Source organism: Periophthalmus magnuspinnatus, chromosome 12 (genome assembly GCF_009829125.3).
Source record: "Periophthalmus magnuspinnatus isolate fPerMag1 chromosome 12, fPerMag1.2.pri, whole genome shotgun sequence".
NCBI lineage: Eukaryota > Metazoa > Chordata > Actinopteri > Gobiiformes > Gobiidae > Periophthalmus > Periophthalmus magnuspinnatus.
The window spans coordinates 12,900,730-12,924,337 of NC_047137.1; the positions used below are offsets into that span (position 1 = coordinate 12,900,730).

Here is a 23,608-nt window from a genome sequence, read left to right on the forward strand (position 1 = left end):
GATATAGTCCGCTGCTGTGTTTGGTCTGTGGAGACATGACTTACAGTGCCCTGACAAAACCAGGAAGTGTCTGGCCACACACAGGAAGCAGATCTCACTTCAGAACTCTGCTTTGACCACCACACTGTGTTCTATAAAGCCTTTTGGTGGCATTGTTTCTGCATATTGATGGCGTTCCGTTCAGTTCAACATGATTTATATAGCACGTTTAAAAACAACTTCAGCTGGCCAAAGTGCTTCAAATAAAAAGTTAACAAAAAACAAATACACAGGTAATACAATATATAGACACAGAACAATAAAACACCAAGATATCCTGTGTAGCTAGTATTAAATGCCAGGGAGGAGAGGTGGGTTTCAGTCTAGTCTTAAACTGTGTTAAAGACTGAGAGGATCTGACAGACAGAGAGAGGTTGTTCCATAGTCTGGGCGCTGTGTCACACCACAGCGGCCACAGAAAAGGCTCTGTCACCTCTGGTCTTGAGTCTGGTTTTGGACACAGCAGCAGGAGGCGGTCAGCTGACCTCAGGGCTCAGGGTGGAGAACATGGCTGCAGTAACTCCCTCAAATAAAGAGGACCCATAGAGTGCAGACATTAAACACAGATACGGTGTTGGCCTGATATTGAAAACTTAGCCTATATTTGGCACCGATATTTCTTCTTCACTGCTCGAGTCTGTGTGTTCTATGTGTCATTCCCAGTTTATCCTCAGTGCATCAGATTTGTCTTTTTGAACAGAGTCATGAGTGAAAATATAAGGTTATATCCCAAATAAATACATTTTGTTATTTTTACAAAAGCGTTAAGTTCATTTGTAAACTTCACTATAACTTGACTGAAATTTGGTCCTTTACATGGATTTTACAGCTTAATATTGGTATCGTCAAATATCGGCTACAACAGCAAGACAAATATCAGATATCCATATAGGACCATCCCTAATTGTACTTCTATAACTGGGTATATCACCAGCTGCCTAAAGAATACACATAAAACTGCCAGAAACGATGACACATATGGTTCAGGAATTTAACTGATGTGAAGCTAACCACTCTGCCACAGTCCAATGTAATAAACGTGCAGTATGTTTTTTGCCATTTTCACTGATATAACTATGGGATGTATTTTTATAACTGAATTTTGAATGTAGAGAATATTGTCCTTGTCAAAACCTGCACAGGTGTGAACAGAGAGAAATCAGATTACTCACGTCAGATGAAACTGTTTAATGACATTTACATAATCTGATAACTCCAGAAATCAGATAATGATGGATTTTTGATGTAAAGAGAGCAAAAAACAAGGAGATACAGAGCTTTTCCACCTTCCAACCACTCAAAGCACACAAGTGTACGCAGACACTGGGGGTGAGGTTGGTTAAGTGTCTTGCCCAAGGACACAACAAAAGGTTCACTGACTAATGATGTTTATGTTGAGAGCGGGATTCAAACCGTCAACCTTTGGATCAGTGGACAAAACGCTTTATCAACTGAGCTACATGCAAAGTAGTTTTATCTGAACACGACACTCAGAGCAGGGAGATATCTGTATGTGGACAGACAAATGCGTCGAGGAACATTCGACTTGTTACGTTTGACTTGGGTTCACTGCTCCATTGGACATTTACTGTAGCGAAAATTTGTATATATGAGTTTGCGTTCAGTGAGTTATCAGATCAGGAATTCACATATGACCATGAAAGGATAAAGTAGTGAAGAATATAAAGCTTAGTTTGAGGTGCTCTCCATACAAGGCAATTATGACATGTCTAATTTACATAGACAGTTATATTTACATCATATTTGTATAATGTATTTTCAATAAAGACAAATGGTTAGTTATTGCACCTGTCTGCTCCTATTGGCAGGTGGGGATGGAGAGAATAAGAGGGAGGGAGAGAGGGGGGGGCTAAGATGGGAGAGAGAGAGAGAGAAAGGAAAAGAGGAAATGAGGGAGAGGGGGTGGAGAGGAGGGAAAGAGAGGAGAGAGGGAGAAAGGAAAGGAAGAGTGCAGAGAGAAGAGGAGAGAGAGTTAGAGAGTGTGACAAAGACAAAGGGGGAGAAAGAGAGGAGAGCGGGAGGAAGGAGAGGAAGAGTGCCAAGAGAAGAGGAGAGAGAGAGTTAGAGAGAGTGACAAAGACAGAGGGGGAGAAAGCGAGGAGAGCGGGAGGAAGGAGAGGAAGAGTGCAGAGAGAGAGAGAGTTAGAGAGAGTGACAAAGACAGAGGGGCAGAAAGAGGGGAGAGCGGGAGAAAGGAGAGGAAGAGTGCAGAGAGAAGAGGAGAGAGAGAGAGTTAGAGAGAGTGGCAAAGACAGAGGGGCAGAAAGAGAGGAGAGCGGGAGAAAGGAGAGGAAGAGTGCAGAGAGAAGAGGAGAGAGAGAGAGTTAGAGAGAGTGGCAAAGACAGAGGGGCAGAAAGAGAGGAGAGCGGGAGAAAGGAGAGGAAGAGTGCAGAGAGAAGAGGAGAGAGAGAGACAGAGGGGGAGAAAGAAAGGAGAGAGGGGAAAAGAAAAGGGAGAGTGGAGAGTAAAATTAAAATAAAAAAGAATAAAAGAAAATAATTTGACCAAAGAAAAATATACAAATAAAAACAGCTAGAAAACACACACAAATCTGTATCAAAATCACTAAGATTGAAGCTTTATTAGACTCAAAACCTGCATGCAATAGTTTTACTTTTTACTCTTTAAGTACTTCTTCCACCACCGCTGTGAACACCACTCATGCGATATCAGATGAGACTTTGAGAAACTCCAAACCCATAAGAAACGTGCAGATGTGTGTGAACCTCCAGACAAGAGTGTGCAGCTGTGACAGACCAGAGCTGTACTGTACAAACACCACCATCAGAAAACATGGATAAACACTGACACATGTGGAGAGAGGGAGGAGAGGAGGAGGGACGGAGGAGAGAGGGAGAGGGGAGGGCAGAGAAGGGAGAGAGGAAAGGAGAGAGAGAGCAAGTAAAGAAGGGAAATAGGGTGGAAGGGAATGAGAGAGAGAGAGAGACAGGAGGATGGGGGGTGAAAGAGAGGGGGAGAGGGCACAGAAGGGAAGAGAGGAAAGGAGAGAGAAAGGAAAGCAGTGAGAGAGGGCGGGAGAGAGAAAGAGGTGTGAGGGGGTGAAGGAGAGGGGCAGAGAAGTGGAGAGAGGAGAGAGGGGGGAAAGGGAGAGAGGGGTGAGGGATGAAGGAGAGGAGGGAGAGGGCAGAGAAGGGGAGAGATAAAACGAGAGAGAGGACAGGGAAGACAGAGGGGTGAAGGAGAGAGGGGAGAGGGCAAAGAAGAGGAGAAAGGAAAGGAGATAGAGGAAAGCAGAGAGAGGGCGGGAGAGAGAAAGGGTGAAGGAGAGGGGAAGAGGGCAGAGAAGGGTAGAGAGGAAAGGAGAGAGAAAAAGAAAAGCAGAGAGAAAGGAAAGCAGAGAGAGAGGTGAGGGGGTAAAGGAGAGGGGCAGAGGGACAGAGAAGTGGAGAGAGTGAAAGGAGAGAGTGGGAAGTAAGGAGGAAAGGAAAGAGGGCAGAGAGCAGAGAGAGTGAAAGAGAAAGGAACCCAGAGGGGGAGAAAGGAGAGAGGGAGAGAGGAAAGGAGAAAGTGGTGAGAAGAAAAGAGATGCGGGTTAGAGAGCAAAAGAGGGAAGGAAAAAGCAGACAAGGTAAAAGGAGAGAGAGAAGACAGGAGAGGGAAGAGACACATAATGAAAGAGAGACGGGGAAAGAGGGGGATGGAGAAAGAGAGAGATTAAGGGGAGCAGAGTTGACAGGAGAGAGAATATGAGGATATAGAAGAAAGGAGATAGACGACGAGGGATTGAGAGACGAACGAGGGGGAGAGAGAGAGAAAAAGAGATTGGAAGGATGGAGAGAGAATGAGGAAAAAAGGGAGAGGAGAGAGAAAGAGAGAGAGGGGGGGGAGTGACATGGGTAGGGCAGAGAACGCTCCTGCTCTTTATGTTGGCGCTCAGACTCAAGTGACACTGGAAACGTGGGAGACTGTCCACACATATGGGAACGATTGAAATAAATGGGGCTGCCTGGCTTATAAATAACAGAACCCTACAGATGATAGATGATAAATATACAGTACAGTTACATTTTGGCACACAGATACATCTCACGCTCTTTACTAAACTCCACCCCATCTCCACCGCAGCAGCAGAACCATCAGTCTCCTCAGTGACACTTGCCAATATAGTCAGCATGCAGAAAAACACAAAAATCATTTAAGGTAGAGCTGTCAGAAGTATGTTTTCGGAACAATCATGCCCCAAATCCAAAAATGAATCAATAAAGATGATGGAACACTGTTATAGCATAGCTTAAATTTCATAAAAGTTGAGTCTCAAAATTAGTGTGGAGTTTTGAGCCTTTTTTGTAGTTGACTTTGTGTTTAGTAGAATGTGTCCTTAGATGGTCCACTTTCACTGAGTAAACATAGAAACATGTATGTGTTTTGTACAGAGGTCAGAGGTCATGTTTGTGAAGCGTCCATCTCCTTGGAGAAACCAGGTGATAGAGGTGAGACAGGCGTGTGCGGACAGGCCCTGAACACACCATAGTCACAATAAGGGACATTAACACCAGAGTACTACGAGAGTACCCTATTCTGACCAGGTGACAGGTGAACGCACCACACGCATATAAACATTTATTTAGGGAAAAGGCTTGCGGTCAGCTCCGGTGTCTGGCCAGAATAGACTCCCCATGGAAAGTCCTCTTTTTATTTATGTTTTTTTAGCTTTCTACTCCTCATCCGAAACATGCCTGCAGTAGTTTTAAATGTCATCCATGTATGTTTGAGTAATTTTCCCATCGCTCCTTACAGTACAGACTCAACCCACAAGCCCATGCCCCCACATGACAGTTCTTCATAAATGTATAAAACCATGATATAAAACAGTACAAAATAAACTGATGCAATGTGCAGTAGTTACATTAGCTGGATGCACGCTGATTGTGTTGTGAAAGGGGAGTGACTTAGCATGGAGAGCAAAGCTAGGGGGGCTCAGAGTGCCAAAAATGAAAGTGAAACTTATAAAACATGCTAATACTCTGGGAATATTACATTTTCAAACCAATAAAAGGTAACATAGTGAGCTCAATATGTTATGTGTTAGCAACTAATACGCCATAGAGCTTTAAGAGCGGTTTAAAAAGTTAGCTCCCAGCAGCTTTTCAAACATTTATTATTATTATTTCTAAACGTCTATGAGAAAACTGAATGGACAATTTACTTCCAGAGCTTCCTAACAAAGAGCACCAAGTGACAGATGCAAATGGCATGTCTGAACAGGCCCTGAACGCGCCACATCCACAGGCACTTCATTGACAGCGTCTATAGAGACCATGGTGACAGCGGTGTATATCCAAACTGGCCCTGAATGCCACACATCTCTGACAGTACGGTACACAGAGGCGATACTGAGCATGCCCAGAGTGGAGCAGGGGAAGAGGAAATGAGTATAGCCTGTTGGATCGAGTCCAGCCCACAAATGCTCCTTCAGTCTGCTGTTTCAGGCCTGATTTAGGTTTGCTTTTGCCACTGCCAAATATGGATGGCTTTAGGGACTTTCCTGCCTTTAAACAAAACATGTTTTCTAATACTTCAGCTACAACATTTACATTATTATTATTTTACATTTTGTTCTTTGTTGTAAACTGTAATATTCTTCTAAAAAACACTTAAAGGGTCTATATTATTTATTCTGACCTACGTTACAATGTTGTTTCCTCATCACAAACATACTTCGAGGTGTGTTTTGTTTCATTCACACATGTTTAACACACAAACCCTGCATATTTAGGCTGTTCTATTCTCAAATGTAAAACGCTCCGTTCCACCTTGTGCTCCACTGCGTTTTAAAACTCCATACACATTCACTAGAATCATTTGGATGATTTCAGCCCTGGAATTACTAATCTCTACTGAACAAAAGGTCGCTTCATGTAGTGGAACAGAGAATTTTGAGCTTTAGAGATGCAGACAGATTAATAATAAAGGATTACTCAAACATGTTTAACTGAAAATAACAAAAACACAACTCCAGGTATGTTTTTGATGAAGTAATAACAAGAGTCCACTTTGTGTAATATAGGACCTTTAATAAGAATTGACTTCATGTTCAAAACAGCAGAACTGATAGAGTGGCATTTCACTGTAAGAAGCAGTAGATTGTCATTTTCTTGGTTTTATTTTGGAACAATGAATAATTAAATAAGCTCAAGTTAGTATAGGGATGTGGGGAGTTACAGGAGTAGGTGAAAACAGAGATTTCCTGAGTAGTCAAGCGTCAAAATTGTGTTAAAAGTGTTGCTTAATCTGTCATCAATCAGTAATGCTGTGGTGCTTTCATTCTCAACTGTGTATTTTGGCAAGTGCAACTCAGAATACACCAGGGCAGGTTCAACTCTAGTGAGGTCAAGAGAATGTACTTTTTTAAGAACAGGATTAATTTAGTCATTACAAATCATTAAAGAGGTCATTCAGTGATTTTGAGAGATCAGTAGTGTTGGGAATTACTATTACTCATTAATTCCCCATCTGATTTGTTATGACTACTGTAACGACTTGGTCACAGGTCTCTTCAAACAAGTGTTAAGACAGCTGCAGTACGTCCAGAACACTGCTGCTCGGGTCCTGACTAGATGAAAAATGTGTTTGTATGCAAAAATATCGATTTTAAAAACAACAAATATCTAAACAAACAAATAGATACAAAAAACAGCTGTATGAACAAATAAAAAAGTATGTGCTTCTTCAGACTGTAGAAGTGATAATTTTTCAGCATAAACCGTCAATTTGGTATATTCCCCACACATTACTGCCACCTCATAGCTTTGACCTGAGGCTAGACGACAGCAGACTTCTATGATAAAGCCTGAACGTAATGGTGCATTTGTGAGTGTTTACCTGCAGTGCTCGTTCATTACACAGAGGACAGATGTGATTATGTGATTATAGGCTGGTCTGAAGAGAAACCACCTCGACTAAAGACAAAGTCACGGTGTAATTACATATGTACGAATGCCCTCTGGAATGTGACCTCACTTTGAAGAGCTGCAAAAATCAAGGTTCATCTGAGGTGATGCAGTGTTCAGAGGGTTCAGCTGTGCAAATGAGAAGGACAAGGGGGCGCCACTGTGTCTTACCTGGAAAATTACATACCACTTAAAGCTACTGTTTTAAAAAGGGAACTACTATCACAATGGCACCTGGTTTGCCACTGCTTTAATCTGCACATAGGACAGATACAAGTTTGTTAATTATCACTCATGCCACTCCCACATGAGTCTGGTAATGCAGTTTAAATGCGCTGGTTTGTGATTCCTGAACAGTGCACAGTGAAAGAATGGTCAGTATGTTGTTGATGTGGTGTGTTGCGGTGGTGTGCTTTTTGTCAGGTCTGACGGAGAATGAGAGGCATGCTCTGAGCTGGCACTGCTTTTATTTACCGGTACAATGATGTAACACACTGTAGCTCAGGTTTACCAAAGGGCAAGACAGGCACTCAAGCGGAGGAGTGTTGTCTGTGTGAAGACTTTACGGTAACTACACTATTATGGTATACAGCCGTTATGAACATGCCTGAAGTAGTTTCAAATCACTCATTTGACTGCTCGACTACAAAGCAAGGACAAAATGGTACATAATGCACAAAATCTGGGATGTTCAAAGGAAAAAAAACTACATTATATCTGAAGGAGCAGTGCAAAAAACATAAATGATTACTTAAAATGGCTTAATAAAATAATAATAAATGTAACTGCGTACAACCCACCTCATGTTAATAATAGCAATTTTTCATCAAGATTTCCTAATCCGCTTTGTTGCTCTTATTCAGTCACGGTCATCGGATTTTACATCTCTTCTTCACCAACACCAGTGTCTATATCCCAATGGAGATATTTCCCTTACCTTAATTTGATGTTTCCCTGCTAGGGTCTAAGCACCAAAATTGACTTCTTTAATAAACAATTGCACCTTGTTCCTTGTTGAATATCTTACTGCACCAAACCAATTGCTGATTTCAAGTTAAGTAAAGCATTTAATATTTGGAATACATTGTCCATCTCACTGCATTTAAAATCTCCAACAGAGAAACATAAGAACCATATTTACAACAGAACCAACCATGAAAGAGACCATCACACTCTCTAAACACTTGCTAGTCTATATAACACTTCATATGATTAGTATTGTGACTGAATCTGAATCTGTAAATGTGATGTTACCGTTGTTGGCATGGCGCACACAGTCCTCCAGCACGGCACTCCACTTGCTCTGCTCCTTCTCGGTGAGCACACAGAAGTAGTGGTGATTGGCGTACGGGTGCCACAGGATCAGGGGGTACTGGGTCACAGTCTTTATGAAGGGAGCGCTGCCGGGTTTGGCCTTCACTCCTGAAACATAGCACACAAGAAGACTGGTTTCAGAGAACATTTAAGGTCCTATCATAGAGCCCTGTGGGACTCCTACGCACATGTACTTCGCTGTAACGCTCCCAAACCCTTAATTCTCAACCAGTGTGCTGGAAACACTAGTTTGCCTTGAGGGATTGCCAGGTTTGCCATGTAAAATATACAATTTCAGTTAACTCATTCACTAATGTAACGATTTGCCATGCTGCCAAACCAAAAGAAACCAAAATGACCGAATGAATATGAATATAGTAAACTCCAAGAAACAGATACAGTGGCACAAATTGAGGGGGTTTGTTTGTAAGATTATATCAGTGAGTGTGCCTTTATTTTAATTTCTATGGTCAAGTCTAGTTGAAATAGAAATTAGTTATGTGAGATTCAGGCCATTGCATAGGTCTTTCAAAGTTTTGGACTGTTTCCCTAGTCAGTTAATGTGGCGTATTTTTTGCACCTTATAATTTTCGTTTAGACAATATGATAAATACCAGCAACAGCCCATTTTTTATCACGATCATTTACATAATTTACAGACAGAGACAGATATTCAAAACATTTAGGCTTTGAGCCAGGGAACAGAAGGTTCACAGACAGGTGATCTTTAACATTCATGGCAACACCACTTCCTTTAGACTAGTGTCACAGTATTGGAACATCACCTCCAAGACTTGTCACAATATTGATTTCCCTGTCACTTATTTTATTTCAGAAAATATCAATTTGACACCTGGGAAAGGTTTGTTAGTAATATTGATCAACTAACTTACACAACCTCTGATCATTTCATTCATGTCTTTGAGCTACTCTACGTGAAATCTGTACATTACGGTCATTTGTTTTCATTGGAATCCAAGCTGGGGGTGCTGATTTTGCCACGTGAGTTTGTCCTGAAAGTGTGCCACGGAGCTGGATTGCACAATGGCAAAGTGGGGCCGATGGAGCCAATCCTGCCCACCAGCACAGACAGCGGATGTAAGGAGGGTACACAATAACAATATGCACTGGACAGAGTGTGCCAAAAGATAGCATAGATACATTTATCCATTAATGTACAGAGGAGTACAAATGTGTCGATGGTGGGGAGGTGTTGATTACATTATGGGGATTTAAATCTGTACGAAGTTCTTAAGTTTTGCTTTTTGGGGACCAGAAATTAGGTTCCCGTGAGGTAAATCTGTTACTATTAGAAAAACATGGTTAATGTATGGTTTAATTTTGGTTAATGATAGGATTTAGGTCAAGATTAGTCAAATAATATGAAATGGATGAAGTCAATGTTACATCCCCCAAATGCATGGAAACGTGTGAATATTTTCTTACCTGGGAGACTATTGTTCACAAGCTCCATATATTCCTCCAGGGAGTTCAACACTTTGTAGCCTGCACAGTTGAGCCTAGCTTTAGGCTTCAGTCCACGCTCACAGGCCTGCTCAACAGAAACACACATTAGATGCATTATATACAGTATGCTTCAGTAGTTCTTGTTTTAGACATACTATTCTGTTCTCATAGAACTCGATGGTGTAGGAGTTTGGGATGGACACATATCTGTTTCTCCACTTCCTGTTTTCCTCCAGATACTGCAGCAGGCTCCCTGAGAAGATGGTCTTCCCCGCCAGAGGGTCCTGCAGCCAGAAAAACAAGGGAAAAAGTGATAAAAACTTAACATTAGTTTCAGCCAGTTGTGCCTGTAACCGTTGTTGTGTCCCTGGGCAAGGCACGTTTCCCACATTGCCAGTCAATATTAGAGTAGCATTAGAAAAGGCTGATCAACCCAATTAAGTTACACTGCGCCTCATATCCTATTATTAAGTAGTAGTAGTAGTAGTACAGACAACTAGTCAAAGTGCTAGTAGTAACAGCAGTATTGTGGTAGTTGTAGCAGTAGTAGACAAACAGACAAAGAGCCATGTTAGCCATTCCAGTGGACTGAAAACTAATGCATTTACTATTGATTCTGTCTTTTTCTTTGAGTTCACAGTTCATAGTATTGATCCTACAAATCCATAGTGGCCTATACAATTTGTGATGCACTTTCTGTTTGCGCTGTCTGAGCACATATTCAGATGTGTTCATGTGTGAAATCTGGCCCACTTTAGGAACAGTAAACCCAGACTGAACCAGGATATCCTGTTTGGGCACTGTCAAAGATCCAAAATGGATAGAGCCATACACGCCAGATACGAGCCCACTATCATTGTACATTGTTATTCAGTTCAACAAATTTTAGTATTGTGAGAAGAAACCCTGAGATTTTATCAAAGATTACTGACACCATGACTAAGTTTCTTTTATTCACATTGCCTAATAGGGTTATTAAAAGTATCAAAAAGCGGATACTAATTTGATACTAAAACTGGTTTTGAGCCTTCATACTCATTTGAACAAATATCACATCTCATTTGAGCAGATACTAAAAAAGTCACATTCACAGGACAGAATAGTTTCCTGAACAGCTTTAGAATGATCTTGTCTCACTGTCTCTAAAACCAAATCAACAACCATATCAAATCAATAACATCTGTAGCTTTTTACCATCTAAAAAATATTGCAAAAATCAAAGGTATACTATCAAAACCAGGCTTGGAGAGACTTATCGATTTTAATATAAAGACAGTTCTACAATTTAATGCTGAAAATAACATTCTATCGTCTAAAGAGTGTTTTATTATTACTGTGGTATCAATCTATTCCTTAATATCAAAATAAAGTTTAAAATTTTAGTTTCATGATACATTCTATTCCTCTAGTATGAGATCAGTTTAAGCAAATCTAACTTTCTGAATGATACGTTAAGCTAATGTGAACAGCCAAATAATAATAAAATAAAAAAAATTCCATTTGACATTTTTGGAGTATAAATTTTAGTGCAGTTACTTCTTTTTGCTAATAAATTGTCACAATTATTATTTTTTAGTTCTTATGACTATATCATGGGTGAATTTCACATAATTTTGATTGATGTGTTTATTAGAGGACAATTCTTGTGTGGGGTTTCTTGGTTTTGGCTCTATTGGTGTTGGTTCTTTGCTAGTTGCTAGTTGGTGTTGATTCTGCAATCTGATAGCTCAACTAACTGGCTGAGTCGGATTTGTATTTAATTGTTTGGATAAAGAACAGAAGATTCACTCATTAAATCAGAATGTTAGATCACACTATATAGATAGACTAGCCGCTAGCGTATGAGAATTAATAAAAGATCTTGTAACATTTTTCCCATGAAAGGTATTGCTTTGCCTAGGACGTCTGACAGAATGGTATTAGACCTGCCTATCTTTACTCGCTTACTGTGAGTAGTGTCTCCTCTCCACAGATCTAACTTGCAACTTGTCCTGGTAGTGTCAGTTTGTCTCCATTGTTGACAAAGTAATAACATCCTCAAAGAAACAAGTAGGTGACAGACCCTTCACAAGTTACATGGCGCACTTTTAAGGACTTAACTTTTTTATTTTGAAGTTCATGGAAGTGTAAAAAAAAAAAAGTGTTGTCCCTCTTTCGTGTACAGTAATTAATAGATATAGTGCTGTTTACTTGCCTTCCTGTGCAGTAGCTGGGCCTGCGTCCCTCCTGTCCCTTCGATCTCGGCCCTCACACTGTTGAACAGGGCGACAGAGTACTGCTGCTCATATATACGGCCAAAGTCACTCATCACAGCCCGCGTACGACCTGAAATACACACAGCATTAAAATATATAAGGTTACTTTATTTATACCCGCAGCAGGTAGAACTGGTTTGCAATTGGCTTCCATACATAAGTTATACAGGGTGGCCCAAAAGAATTTGACCCATGTGACTCAAAGTACCACTGTACAATGAGGGTTCATTCCTCTGTGTATTTGCTCATATTAATGTCAGAAGGGTACTATACTTAGAAACAAAAGAGTTATGGATTTTTTTTCAACTGTCAGTGACTTTTGGGCCACCCTGTACATACAATAAATACAGATACAAATACAAACATTGCTCATAAGGACTTACAGTTTTAAAAAAGCTACTACAATCATTAAACAAAACCTGGGTTGCCAGTGGCTTAAAGGTACAATATTACACAAAATGGATTCTTGTGAAGTTTAAGCCATGTTACATAATCAAAAACATACCTGGAGTTGTGTTTTGTATGATTCACACATGTCTGAGTAATCCTTTATTGTCTGTCTACACGTCCAAAACTTAAAATGCTCTGTTCCACCTTGTGATGTCATGGCTGTTTTCAAGTTAACAGCTACTTTTTACCTTTTGTTCAGTAATAACGGGCAATTCCACGTCTGAAATTATCCAAATGATTCTAGCGAAGGTGTGTGGAGTTTAAAAACACAGTGGAGAACTTTTTGTATTACCACATGACATCAGAAGGTGGAACAGCGTATTTTCTGTTTGAGAGCAGAACACAGCCGGAATATACAAGGTTTGTGTGTTAAGGTCTACGTGTACCCATGCAGATGTTAACGCTTTTGCCTAGAATGTTCCACAGTATTGCTTTAAACTTATCTAGAACCCGCCCACAGGTAAGGGTTTGTTTTTCAAGCTACCTATTTAGAAATAAAAGTATTCATCATGAAATAAATGGCTGATATTTTCATCTACTGCCATACTGTGGGACATTCCAAGCAAAACAATAACATCTCCATGGAAACAAGCAACTGCAGGTGACTGGAAAAGTTAAATGGATGGTTATATCAGTGCCAAAGATAAATCACCCATCCCTAACCCTTATATTTGTATATTTACATCCTTAACGCTCAACACGGTAATGGACCATTGCTTTTCAGAACTGCTGTAATAAAAATATTCAAAATGTGCAAATGTAAAACAGCCAGTAAAGCATCCCATAGAGGCCTCTTAGAATGTTATGCAAAGTGTGAAATAGAAATGGAAATAAAAAGTGTTTGCATTTACTACATGGATATAATGTCATAATATAAGCACTAAGTTAAAGGTGCCCCTTGCCCCAGTACAGAAATATTGTACACGCATCTTTTGGCTGTGCTGTCTGCATCTAATTATAAAGCGTTTTTGTAGTCTGATAATGAGGACCTGCACTGTTAGCATGCTAGTTTTTGTTAGCTTTACTGCAATGGCTGAAAGTTGTGAAAAGTACAAGTGATAAATTAAAGGTTCTACTGTGCATGCTTTTACTGATTATGTTTTGTCATTATTAATACAATCCAGCCAGTCAGAAAATACATATTTGTGAATGTGATTTGTTTTAAATTTTAAAAAGTTAAAAAGATTAAAAGTTTTCTGCATTTTGAACCATGTTATACTGTTAACCCCTCATGAAATACGGACCTAGAGATGTACGAGGGTCATTCAATAAATATGGTATAAGGACTTTTAATACACATAGAAGCTTACATTTTGTTTTTGTTTTGTTTTTTTACTTGTTTTTCACATGGATTTAATTTCTTTTGCAGATTAAAAAAAAAACTTTGAGAGTTTTGGCGATTAACAAAGATGGCCGACCAAGAAGCAGGCTCCAGGATTGAACAGCGGTCAGTTATCAAGTTTTTGGTTGCTGAAGGTGCAAACCCGTTGAAATTCATAGGAGAATGTCGACTGTGTCTGGTTCGATCACCTCAGGAGACCTCACTTCTGTAGGCCTCCCTGCCTTCATCCTTAACACTGCTCCGTCCTTCTTTAAACAATTTAGCCACTTGTAGACATTTTTTTGGCTGAAACATGTGGCACCAGACACAGTTGACATTCTCCTATGAATATGGGTTTGCACCTTCAGCAACCAAAAACTTCAATCCTGGAGCATGCTTCTTGGTTGGCCATCTTTGTTAATCGCCAAAACTCTCAAAGTTTTTTTTTTAATCTGCAAAAGAAATTAAATCCATGTGAAAAACAAGTAAAAAAAAAAAAAAAAAGTAAACTTCTATGTATATTAAAAGTCCTTATACCAAAAAATTCACCTTATTTATTGAATGACCCTCGTATTTTACTATATTCACACTTGTTTCATTAATCCATTAATCCAAAGTCGTCTTCTCTGAGCCTCAAAAAAGCTCAGTTCGCATTTTGCCCAGATTGTTGCGCCATAGGTAAAGCTACAGACTTCTGCGCAGTTTTTAAGCCCATAAACCATCACTGGATCCGTTCTGTGGTCAAGCTGTGTTCCCAAAGAAAGCATGGTTCTAATTATATAAGGTTTTTATATGCTGCGAACCAGGAAGTAAAGCTGGTGTATTGTTAGCATGCTAGGTATTGTTAGTAGTGACGTGACAACAAAGCCCTGCTCCGTCTCATTGAGGTGAATAATTAGGAAGCTCGGAATGTTTTAGTAAAGTGAGGAGTAACTTTGGACCATTGCAAACAGTTTAAAGTGACAGTAAGACAGTGAAAATCAGGTCCTTCAGTCCTGCAGTTCAAAAGTCACATAAGCTGGTCTCATTGTGCCTGGTCAGCAGTGGTGATGTGGACACGGGACAGTTTTGGATGGACCACAGGAAAAAGCAGAAGCAGAGAGGAAACAGCTGAGAGGACAGACTAGGGGACAGGACATGGAACAGGATACAGGACAGGAGACATGAGATTGGGAGACAGGGGAGGACTTATTAAATCGGCCAATGAAAACAAACATTCACCTAACTCGACGTCCTGGCAAATGTGAAAGTGCTGATTCAAGGCTGCTTCAGCAAATTACTATCTGCCTCCTGAGACGCACTCAGGATAAGACGATCACATCTGACGTCAAAAGCTGTAAGCAGGACGGGCTCTGGTTAGTACTTGGATGGGAGACCACTGGGAAAATCAGGTGCCATTGTGAGATCCCAAATTCAAATCCCAAAAAGTATGAATGTGACGTGTGTGTGAATGTTGGTGGTGGCTAACCCTAACATTCTGGTAGACAAGTTTTATGCCATACTATGAAAGATTAAAGCCAAGGGAACAACAGTTGCAGGGAGACGTGCAGGAGGACACCAAATAAGTAGGCCTGTCATGATGATTACTACATCGACTTACCACCACTTGTACAATTTCTTTGCAAAAAAAGTGGGGAGATTAGGGGTATTTTGTGGTAATACGCTAAGATTTGAGCTGTAGAAGGTTGAAAAAGTAATAACTTCAAAGGCAAATTATTAGGCCTACAAATAAGAGTCAGGTTTGTGGAGATGCAAGCCCGCTCACAGTAAGGACGCATGTTTTTCAGTACAATAAACACGACCAAAATGAGAAAAAAAAACACATCCACATACAGAAACACACACACACACTCTCTTTTATAGCTATATACACAGTGGGGCTTTGAATAAATAATACACACATTACAGTTTTTTATTGGCTCTGTTGGTTTTGATTATATTTCTTTTCAAATTAAAAATATGAATATATATTTTGCAGTATTTATATTTGTAAATAAAATGCTAAAAGTCTGTTTTTTTAGCCAGCCTCTGCTCAGACAGTGGAGCACGGCATGTGGAGCAGACCACATGAGTACGGCTCAGAGCGCAGTGTTCCCACAGAGCAGACGCTAAGAATGAAGGAGGATATTTTTAAAGAGCTCTGACGTACATACAGGAAATGACTTGAACCAGACATGGATGGGGTCAGGGTTAAGGGGCATCTGATATTTGAAGTTTAGATAATTATTGATATGAATGTTATTATACTTTACATACTTTGCAGGTGCTGTGACGATTCAGATCAGAGAGAGTCCCTTTTAGGTTTGAAACAACTGGATTTCAGCATTGAAACTGGCAACGCAAATGAGAAAATGAGAAACACAGGACTACCACCAACAAACAACTGCCATGAAACATACACTTAAAGCTGCACTATGCCACTTTTCTGTCATTGATAGTATTATACCCATCGATCTTATTAAAATACAGGTGGTTTTGTTGGTAAAAGTACCTTAAAAAACACACAATCTAAAAAAACAAGCATTCCTTCCACCAGAAAAGTTACATCAGTTTCACAGAATGGCTTTAATCTTCTTTACATCTCCATGGAGTCAAGATTGTGATGATCTGTCTAATGTTTGATTTTATTTTCATGACACAGCCCTAGACAAATTAATTTCGCAAGTCAATAAATAGGAATCTACACATACCACTGCGTTTAAGGCGTGTCAAGCCTTGTTTAAAACTATTGTATACATTTTTAATTTTCCCAATGTCATCTGGGGACCCCGTGAAATCATTTTGCGGCCTCTACCCCCAGGTTGAGAAACGCAGGTCCAGGAAATATTAAGTAATAAAATGTAAAGATAGATAAGTTAAATACCGTATAGTGCAGTATTCCAGACTAAGCAATTACATCTCCACCGAGACAACTTGGCAAACCCATCCACCAGAACAGCTACATACAGTACCTTTAAATAACTGAACATTTTGTTGTGAAATGAGGACACATCTGGCAACCCCACACAGCACCATGACAAGACTCAATGGTTGAATTGAGTCTTTTTATTACAAGACAATAAAACATAGGAGAGTATATGAGCGGTTAACAAGTTGTGATTCACTCGCATACACAAAGCACACGGTTCAATGGGAGAGGTATCATTACAGAGGATGGCCCAGGATGGCAGGCCGACTTTGAGCAGTGGTGGAACCTAACAAAGTAAAAGTAGTAAAGCACTGTACCAAAAAATTTAGGAATCTGTCTGAATATTTTTTACCTTTACTTCACTTTAAGTATACAAGTATTTTTCATTACAGTTTGAGACTTGCTGAGTAGGCTGAGCTTCTTTTTTTTTTTTTATCAAGTTCATAATTTGAGCAAAGAAAAATATATAAAGAGAAACAGCTAGAAAAAAAACGATTCAATTGTTTCTGTTGAACAAAATTCAGCAAAAATCTTTAACAAAATCACAACATTTAAAGCTTCACTAAATCTCAAAATCTGTGCAAATTACTTTACTTTTTACTCTTTTAGTATTTTTTTAAACTGGTACTTTAATACTTATTTTAGTATGTTTTTGCTCTGGTGTCTGTACTTTTACTTAAATAACAAAACTGAGTACTTCTTCCACCAATGCCTCTGGGTTAGTGTTAGGCCAGGGCGGGGTCACAGACAAATGACAGGAGCTCTTATCCAGATATTACAGAAGTGTATACCGTGTGCGCTAAAGAAAATAAGGGGACTGGTATGTGCCCCTGCTGGTTTAAAAATGTCACTGCAATCACAAGTTAACCTAGGATGGCTTTTCGAGGACACAGACTCAAGTTTTACCAATTCAACCAATGAACATGCCGTACCTCGTTTGAAAACTTTCAGAAATGAGCTGCAGAATCATCTCATGTCAGACATAATAGTTAGCGCCGGCATATTTAGAAAAGTCTGTTAACTGGGGCGTGCAATAGCCTAATTACACTTTTTACCAACACCTTTTAGCAGTAAGATGTGCAAACCCAAAGTGTGTGGCTCTGGTTTGTGTTTCAGTTAACATAAAAACTATATTTGACTAGATGGATAGTTTATGATTTATTTAAAAGTAGGGATGGTCCGATATGTTTTCGCTTTTGTTTTGGTTTTTTTGAGCCGATAATGATATTTGTCTTGCTGTTGTGGCCAATAAACAATATTTGTCAATACCAACTCTTTAAATATTTATAGTGCAGACCCAATATATGTTAAGTTACTAGTTAACCTTTGTAAAAAAAAAAAAAAAAAAAGAAAAGAAAAGAAAAATGTAAATCTTGGATATACACATTTTCTCTCACGATTCTGTTCAAAAAGACTAATCTGATTCACTGAGAACAAACTGGGAATAACTCACACAGACTGGAGCAGTGCAGAAAAAATATCAGCACCAAATATCAACAAAATGTTCAAAATTGGACTGATACCAATATCTGGAGAAATCCTTCGAAATTACCAATATTATTTAAAAGTAATAATCCAATTTAGCAGAATATGTCTCTTTTATGTCTCCTGTGCAGTTGTCAGTGTGGCGTAGGTGAGGTTTGGACATGGATTTTACTGCACTTTTTCGCATTCTCCACAAAGTCACCAGTACTCAATACCACAGTTAATACTACTGTCAGTACAAGTTTTTCTACTACTGTCACCACTTCTGTACTACTGTGAGGGCTGAGATGAGAAGCAGGGGACAGACTGTAGTGTCAAAATCACACCAAACGCGTCTAGTTGGACTATTTGCATTTGAGGGCAGACGCTTGAAAGTCATTGACACGTAGCGAATTTCGTCAAATGATCATTTTTAAACTTTTAAACACACTATTTACACATTATAGCCTACACCTTTTCATTGTTTAATCTAACTGGACAAGTTTCCACGACTTTTCATGGATTTTGAATGGGTGAAGATGGTTTATAATCTCCTCAAAACTCCCTTAAACATAATTCAAGCCAGCCATTTCACCCCAAAAGTAAAAGAATGTTGTTGTTTTTTTTCATCTTACTGCGCTGAAAAACATACAGCTTTAATGTGAGCGGGCTTGCACCTCCACAAACCAGACTCCTCCTGCTTGTTTCCATGACAATGTTGTTCCTTTGGCTATAATCTTCCACAGTATGACATAAAACTAATCTGTTCCCTTGGAAAATGTTCTGAAATACAGTTTAAACTTGTTCTGTACCTTAAATATTTGCTGTATGCACAGACATCACTTCCACAAGCTCTGTTTCAGCTATAAGATTTCCATTACATTTAAACTGTACGCTAATGATAATTGCTCAGAGTGTCTCAAAGCTTATGCTAACTTTTATTAAATGCATAAAATATAAAATAAAAAGCCTATTAAAATTCTAATTAATTAAATAAAGACCACCCGATTGTTTTTAAATATCAGAATACTTCAGTTTGTGGCGTCTTTATATTTATAATGTCTTTTATTTTTCAAAGGCACTGCACCTGATTTTGACTGCCTTAAAATGTGAAACTAGTTCATTTTAAACATTTTGCAGTGGTCCAAAGTTATTCCCCACGTATCTTTTGTGTTCCGAACATCCTAATTATTCACCACGATGAGTTTGTTGTTAGCAGTAAGGCTAACAACAACTAGCATGCTAACACCTGACTATCCTCCTGACTATCGGAAAATAGACTGACAAATTTTGCTAAAAAAAAATTGGGTGCAGTGTCTGTAAGTGTAAATTAGCCTTAGGATTAGTATTGAGACACAAACATATTTTTTTTTCTAAACAAAGAAGTGTCCTCCGGTGAAGAGTTCATGATCTTTAATTATTACTTCATGCTGGCTCTTTTGTGCACAGAGCCAATTGCGGATGATTGATTGGCATTTTAGATATTCCTTGCTGTAATTAAGCCATTGTTATATTCTAAAAGGCTACTGTTGTTTTGTGCAGTGTAATAGCTGACAGGTAAGGCTGCGCTATTAATCAAGCTTAGCTCTTTGTAGTGGAAAAGTCTACAGCCAATCCTCTGTCAGTAAAAGCGTGAGGTTTGGAGCAGACGGAAAACTTCAGAGGAAGACATTGGGCTACTTTTTTATGTTAAATATCAATGATTATAGGTCTGCATTGTTTGCGTTCAGAAATGTAAAACAAGCATCGAAACTAGATACTCATTTGAGCAGGTATCGATGCTAAAAAGTCACATTCTTTTATTATATTAACCAGCCCTACTGACAGTAACGCTTGGGATGGTTCTGATATTTGAGCAGCTAATACAGACTTCCTATTGTGTCCTGTGTTATGACAAACCAAGTGGTCCGCCTCCATCCTGCTCTGAGTGATTGACAGGTACATTTAACCAATCAAACGAGCCCTCAGAGGAATCAGCCAGGTAAAGCTACTTCATTTTTGCCCACACCTGTTTACCAGTAATTACAGTATTTGTTGGAGTATTTATTGGTAAAAAGTGTAATGACTTAAAGTGACAAGTTAGGCTACTCATTTCACTCAAACATAGTTAACATTATTATATTTATTATATATTTTTTTACTTTCTGGTTGGACATGGGCAGCAGATATGACACACATAGGTCACTCCATAACTTCTACCTAGTAACCATAATGTTAATAATGACAAAACAAACCTAATGTGCACAATAGTTTTGATTTGGCAAATAAAAATAAATGACAGCACCTTTATTTTGTATAAAGGTTTAAACTGGCCGATAAATGTCATCCTGTGCGTAAAGTGTCACTGCATTTTGGATGGAATTTTTTGTGTTAGTGTTCTACCTACCTACTCGATACTAAATACCAATTCTGATACCACGATGATAATAAAAACACTCTTTCTTTAGACAACAGAATGTGATTTTCAACATTAAATCGTAGTATTCTCTTTTATATTACCATGAGGCCTTAAATACTTGTTCTAATGCAGCTCAAGATCATTCTAAAGCTTTTCAGGAAAGGTTCATTTCTGTCCTGTGAATGTGACTTTTTTAGTATCGATACCTGCTCAAATCAGTATCTAGTGTAAATACAACCAGAAATCACCACTGCAACTGAATTTTTGTACTTTTCTCCTCAACTTTTTCCCCACAAACTGCCACTTAACTATGATAAATATTTACCACACGTACTATCCCACCAAACCAAGTCATAATTAGAAAAAAACCTAATTAGAAGGCATTTGTGAGGGCACAGTGAGGTGAGTACCAGTCCCCAGCTTCCTTATAAAGTCATGTTATTGTTTGGTCTATGTGCGTATTTCAAGTATTTGGCTGACACCCAAAATGACTAAACATGATTCACAGGAAGAGTTTAAATGTCTACGGCCTGCCTCATAATGCCAATAGCTTTTAATTATACATTTTTTAATTTTCAAAGGCACTGCACTTGACTTTGATGACCTTAAAATGTAAAACTGGTCCATTTTAAACCGTTTGCAGTGGTCCAAAGATATTCCCCACTTATCTTATTCCGACCATCCTAATTATTCGCGACGATGAGTTTACAAGCGCTTTTCACAACTCTCGGAGAGCAGTGTAAATTTTGTCATTGCAGTAAAGCTAACAACACCTAGCATGCAAACACGCACTTCCTAATTATCAAAAAACAGACTGACAAATTTTGCTGAAAAATACATGGGAAAAGTGGGTGCTGTGTCTGTAAGTGATTCTAACCTGTTTTATTGTATTAAGGTGTGTAACATATTATTATTCCTCTCACTTAGTTATAATACAAATGCATTTCTCCTCTCTTCTCCAGAATGAACCATAAATGTGCATATATGGCATATATTTTCTCTTAAAGATCTTATATTACACAAAATTGACCCTTGTGAGCTTTAAGTCTTGTTATAATGTTGTTATTTCCTCATAAACATACCTGGAGTTTTGTTTTGTTTCATTTACACATGTTTCAGTAACCCTTTATTATTAGTTTGTCTACATCTCTAAAGCTCAAAACGCTCTGTTCCACCTTGTCATGAGTGAAGCGGTAGTTTTCAAGTTAACAGCTACATTTTACCTTTAGTTCAGTAGAGATGAGCAATTTTAGGTCTGAAATCATCCAAATGATTCTAGTGAAGGTGTATGGAGTTTTAAAACACTTTCTATATTACAACATGAAACTGAGTATTTTCAGTTTGAGAGAATAACTCCTAAGCCTAAATATGCAGGGTTTGTGTGAATGAAACAAAACACAACTGCAGGTCTGTTTTTGATGAGAAAACAACATTATAGCATAGATCAGAGAACAGCGTAATATGTTCTTTATTATGTTACATTTTATGTTACTCTTATTGTACATAATAAGAAACAGTGTGTTACATTAGAGTCTATTTTTAGTTTATTTTTTAAGTTTATTTTATAATTATTTTAAGCTATTATCTATTATCTTGTTTTTGCATGTTACCATTTTCCTGCTGTTCTTGAACTGTGCAGTGCAATACTGGAATTTCCCCACTGTGGGACTAATAAAGGCATATCTTATCTTATCTTATTTTATGCATGTTTTGGGAAAGTCTTCATTAAAACATAGCTCAGTGCTGTTAAGTTTCAGATTTAGACTTTAGTTTTATCTTTTATGATAGTCCTTGAAGGTTATCACAACATTTTAGGTCATGGTTTGAACTTATGGTCGAGTATGGTTGAGTAGTGCTGTTTTCCTCTAGGTCTGGGTAATTTCTAGTGTAATACTAGTGTAGACTTGGTTTAGATCTGGTTTAGTCCTAGTTTAGACCTGGTTTAACCTTCATTTACATGGTGATGATATTGTATATATATATATATATATATATATATATATATATATATATATATATATATATATATATATATATATATATATATATATATATGGATCTGGTTTAGTTCTAGTTCACTAGAAATGGTTTAGTTCTAGTTTACTTATGTATAATAGCCTATTATAGCCTATTATAGGCTATTATACTTATGTATAATAGCCAAATGTTTTCTACTATTAATTCCTGGTGTAGTGTAGACCTGGTTTAGTCCTGGTTTAGATCTGATTTGGATCTGGTGTAGTCCTGGTTTAGATCTGATTTGGATCTGGTTTAGTCCTGGTTTAGATCTGATTTGGATCTGGTTTAGTCCTGGTTTAGATCTGATTTTGGATCTGGTTTAGTGCTGGTTTAGATCTGATTTGGATCTGGTTTAGTGCTGGTTTAGATCTAATTTGGATCTGATTTAGTCCTGGGTTAGACCTGATTTGGACCTGGTTTTGTCCTAGTTTACTTAGTGGTAACTGAAATACTATCATCATAACCAAATCTGGCCAAATATTTTCTACAATGGCACAAAGCTGCAACAGAAAATCTCATTCATCCTCAACTCAGTATTTTAAATAATAATCATTCTGATAAAAAAAAAAAGAACATTTCTAAAATCCAACCTTAAATAACGTCTTACCTGAGATCATCTCCCTCCTGCTCTCGTCCAAATGTGAGGAAACCACGTCCCCCATTTTTACGCGCGCTCCTCAAACTATCCAAAACTTCCAGACAGAGACACTTCAGGCTCCGATCCTCCCGGGAATCTGCGCTCCTTCTCGGGTTGCCTTCTCTGCCTTCTTTTGGAGCCTGAACCAGAGAACCAACCGCGGGGAGAGGAGCGGCCCAGAGGGAGCAGGCACACCCACGGCACTCATCACTGGTCGGACGTGTTCAGTGGCAAAGCGCGGGGTGTGGCCATGACATCCACTGGCACCGGCGCGACATGTTATTACTGCTGTACAAAAGTGAGCACAGGGGCAGAATAAACTGTCAGAGAACCAACAACGAGTGAGTATTAACATTAAAATAGTAAAACTGAAAATTCTCAATTGCTAAGTCACGTTTCAGAT

General features: G+C 38.7%; 1 protein-coding gene across 1 annotated transcript in view; it reads right to left on the reverse strand.

Moving 5' to 3' along the window:
- The window catches only part of niban2a (niban apoptosis regulator 2a), a 39,050-nt gene extending 15,686 nt beyond the window's left edge, over positions 1-23,364 (reverse strand). Inside the window, exons 1-5 of the mRNA XM_033976302.2 lie at positions 23,176-23,364; positions 11,948-12,078; positions 9,909-10,037; positions 9,733-9,838; positions 8,227-8,394 (exon numbers count right to left, since the gene is read on the reverse strand). Of these exons, the coding sequence (XP_033832193.1) occupies positions 8,227-8,394; positions 9,733-9,838; positions 9,909-10,037; positions 11,948-12,078; positions 23,176-23,230 (589 nt within the window). The 5' untranslated portion in view covers positions 23,231-23,364. The remainder of the gene's footprint in view (positions 1-8,226; positions 8,395-9,732; positions 9,839-9,908; positions 10,038-11,947; positions 12,079-23,175) is intronic.
- Between the last annotated feature and the right edge of the window lie 244 nt (positions 23,365-23,608).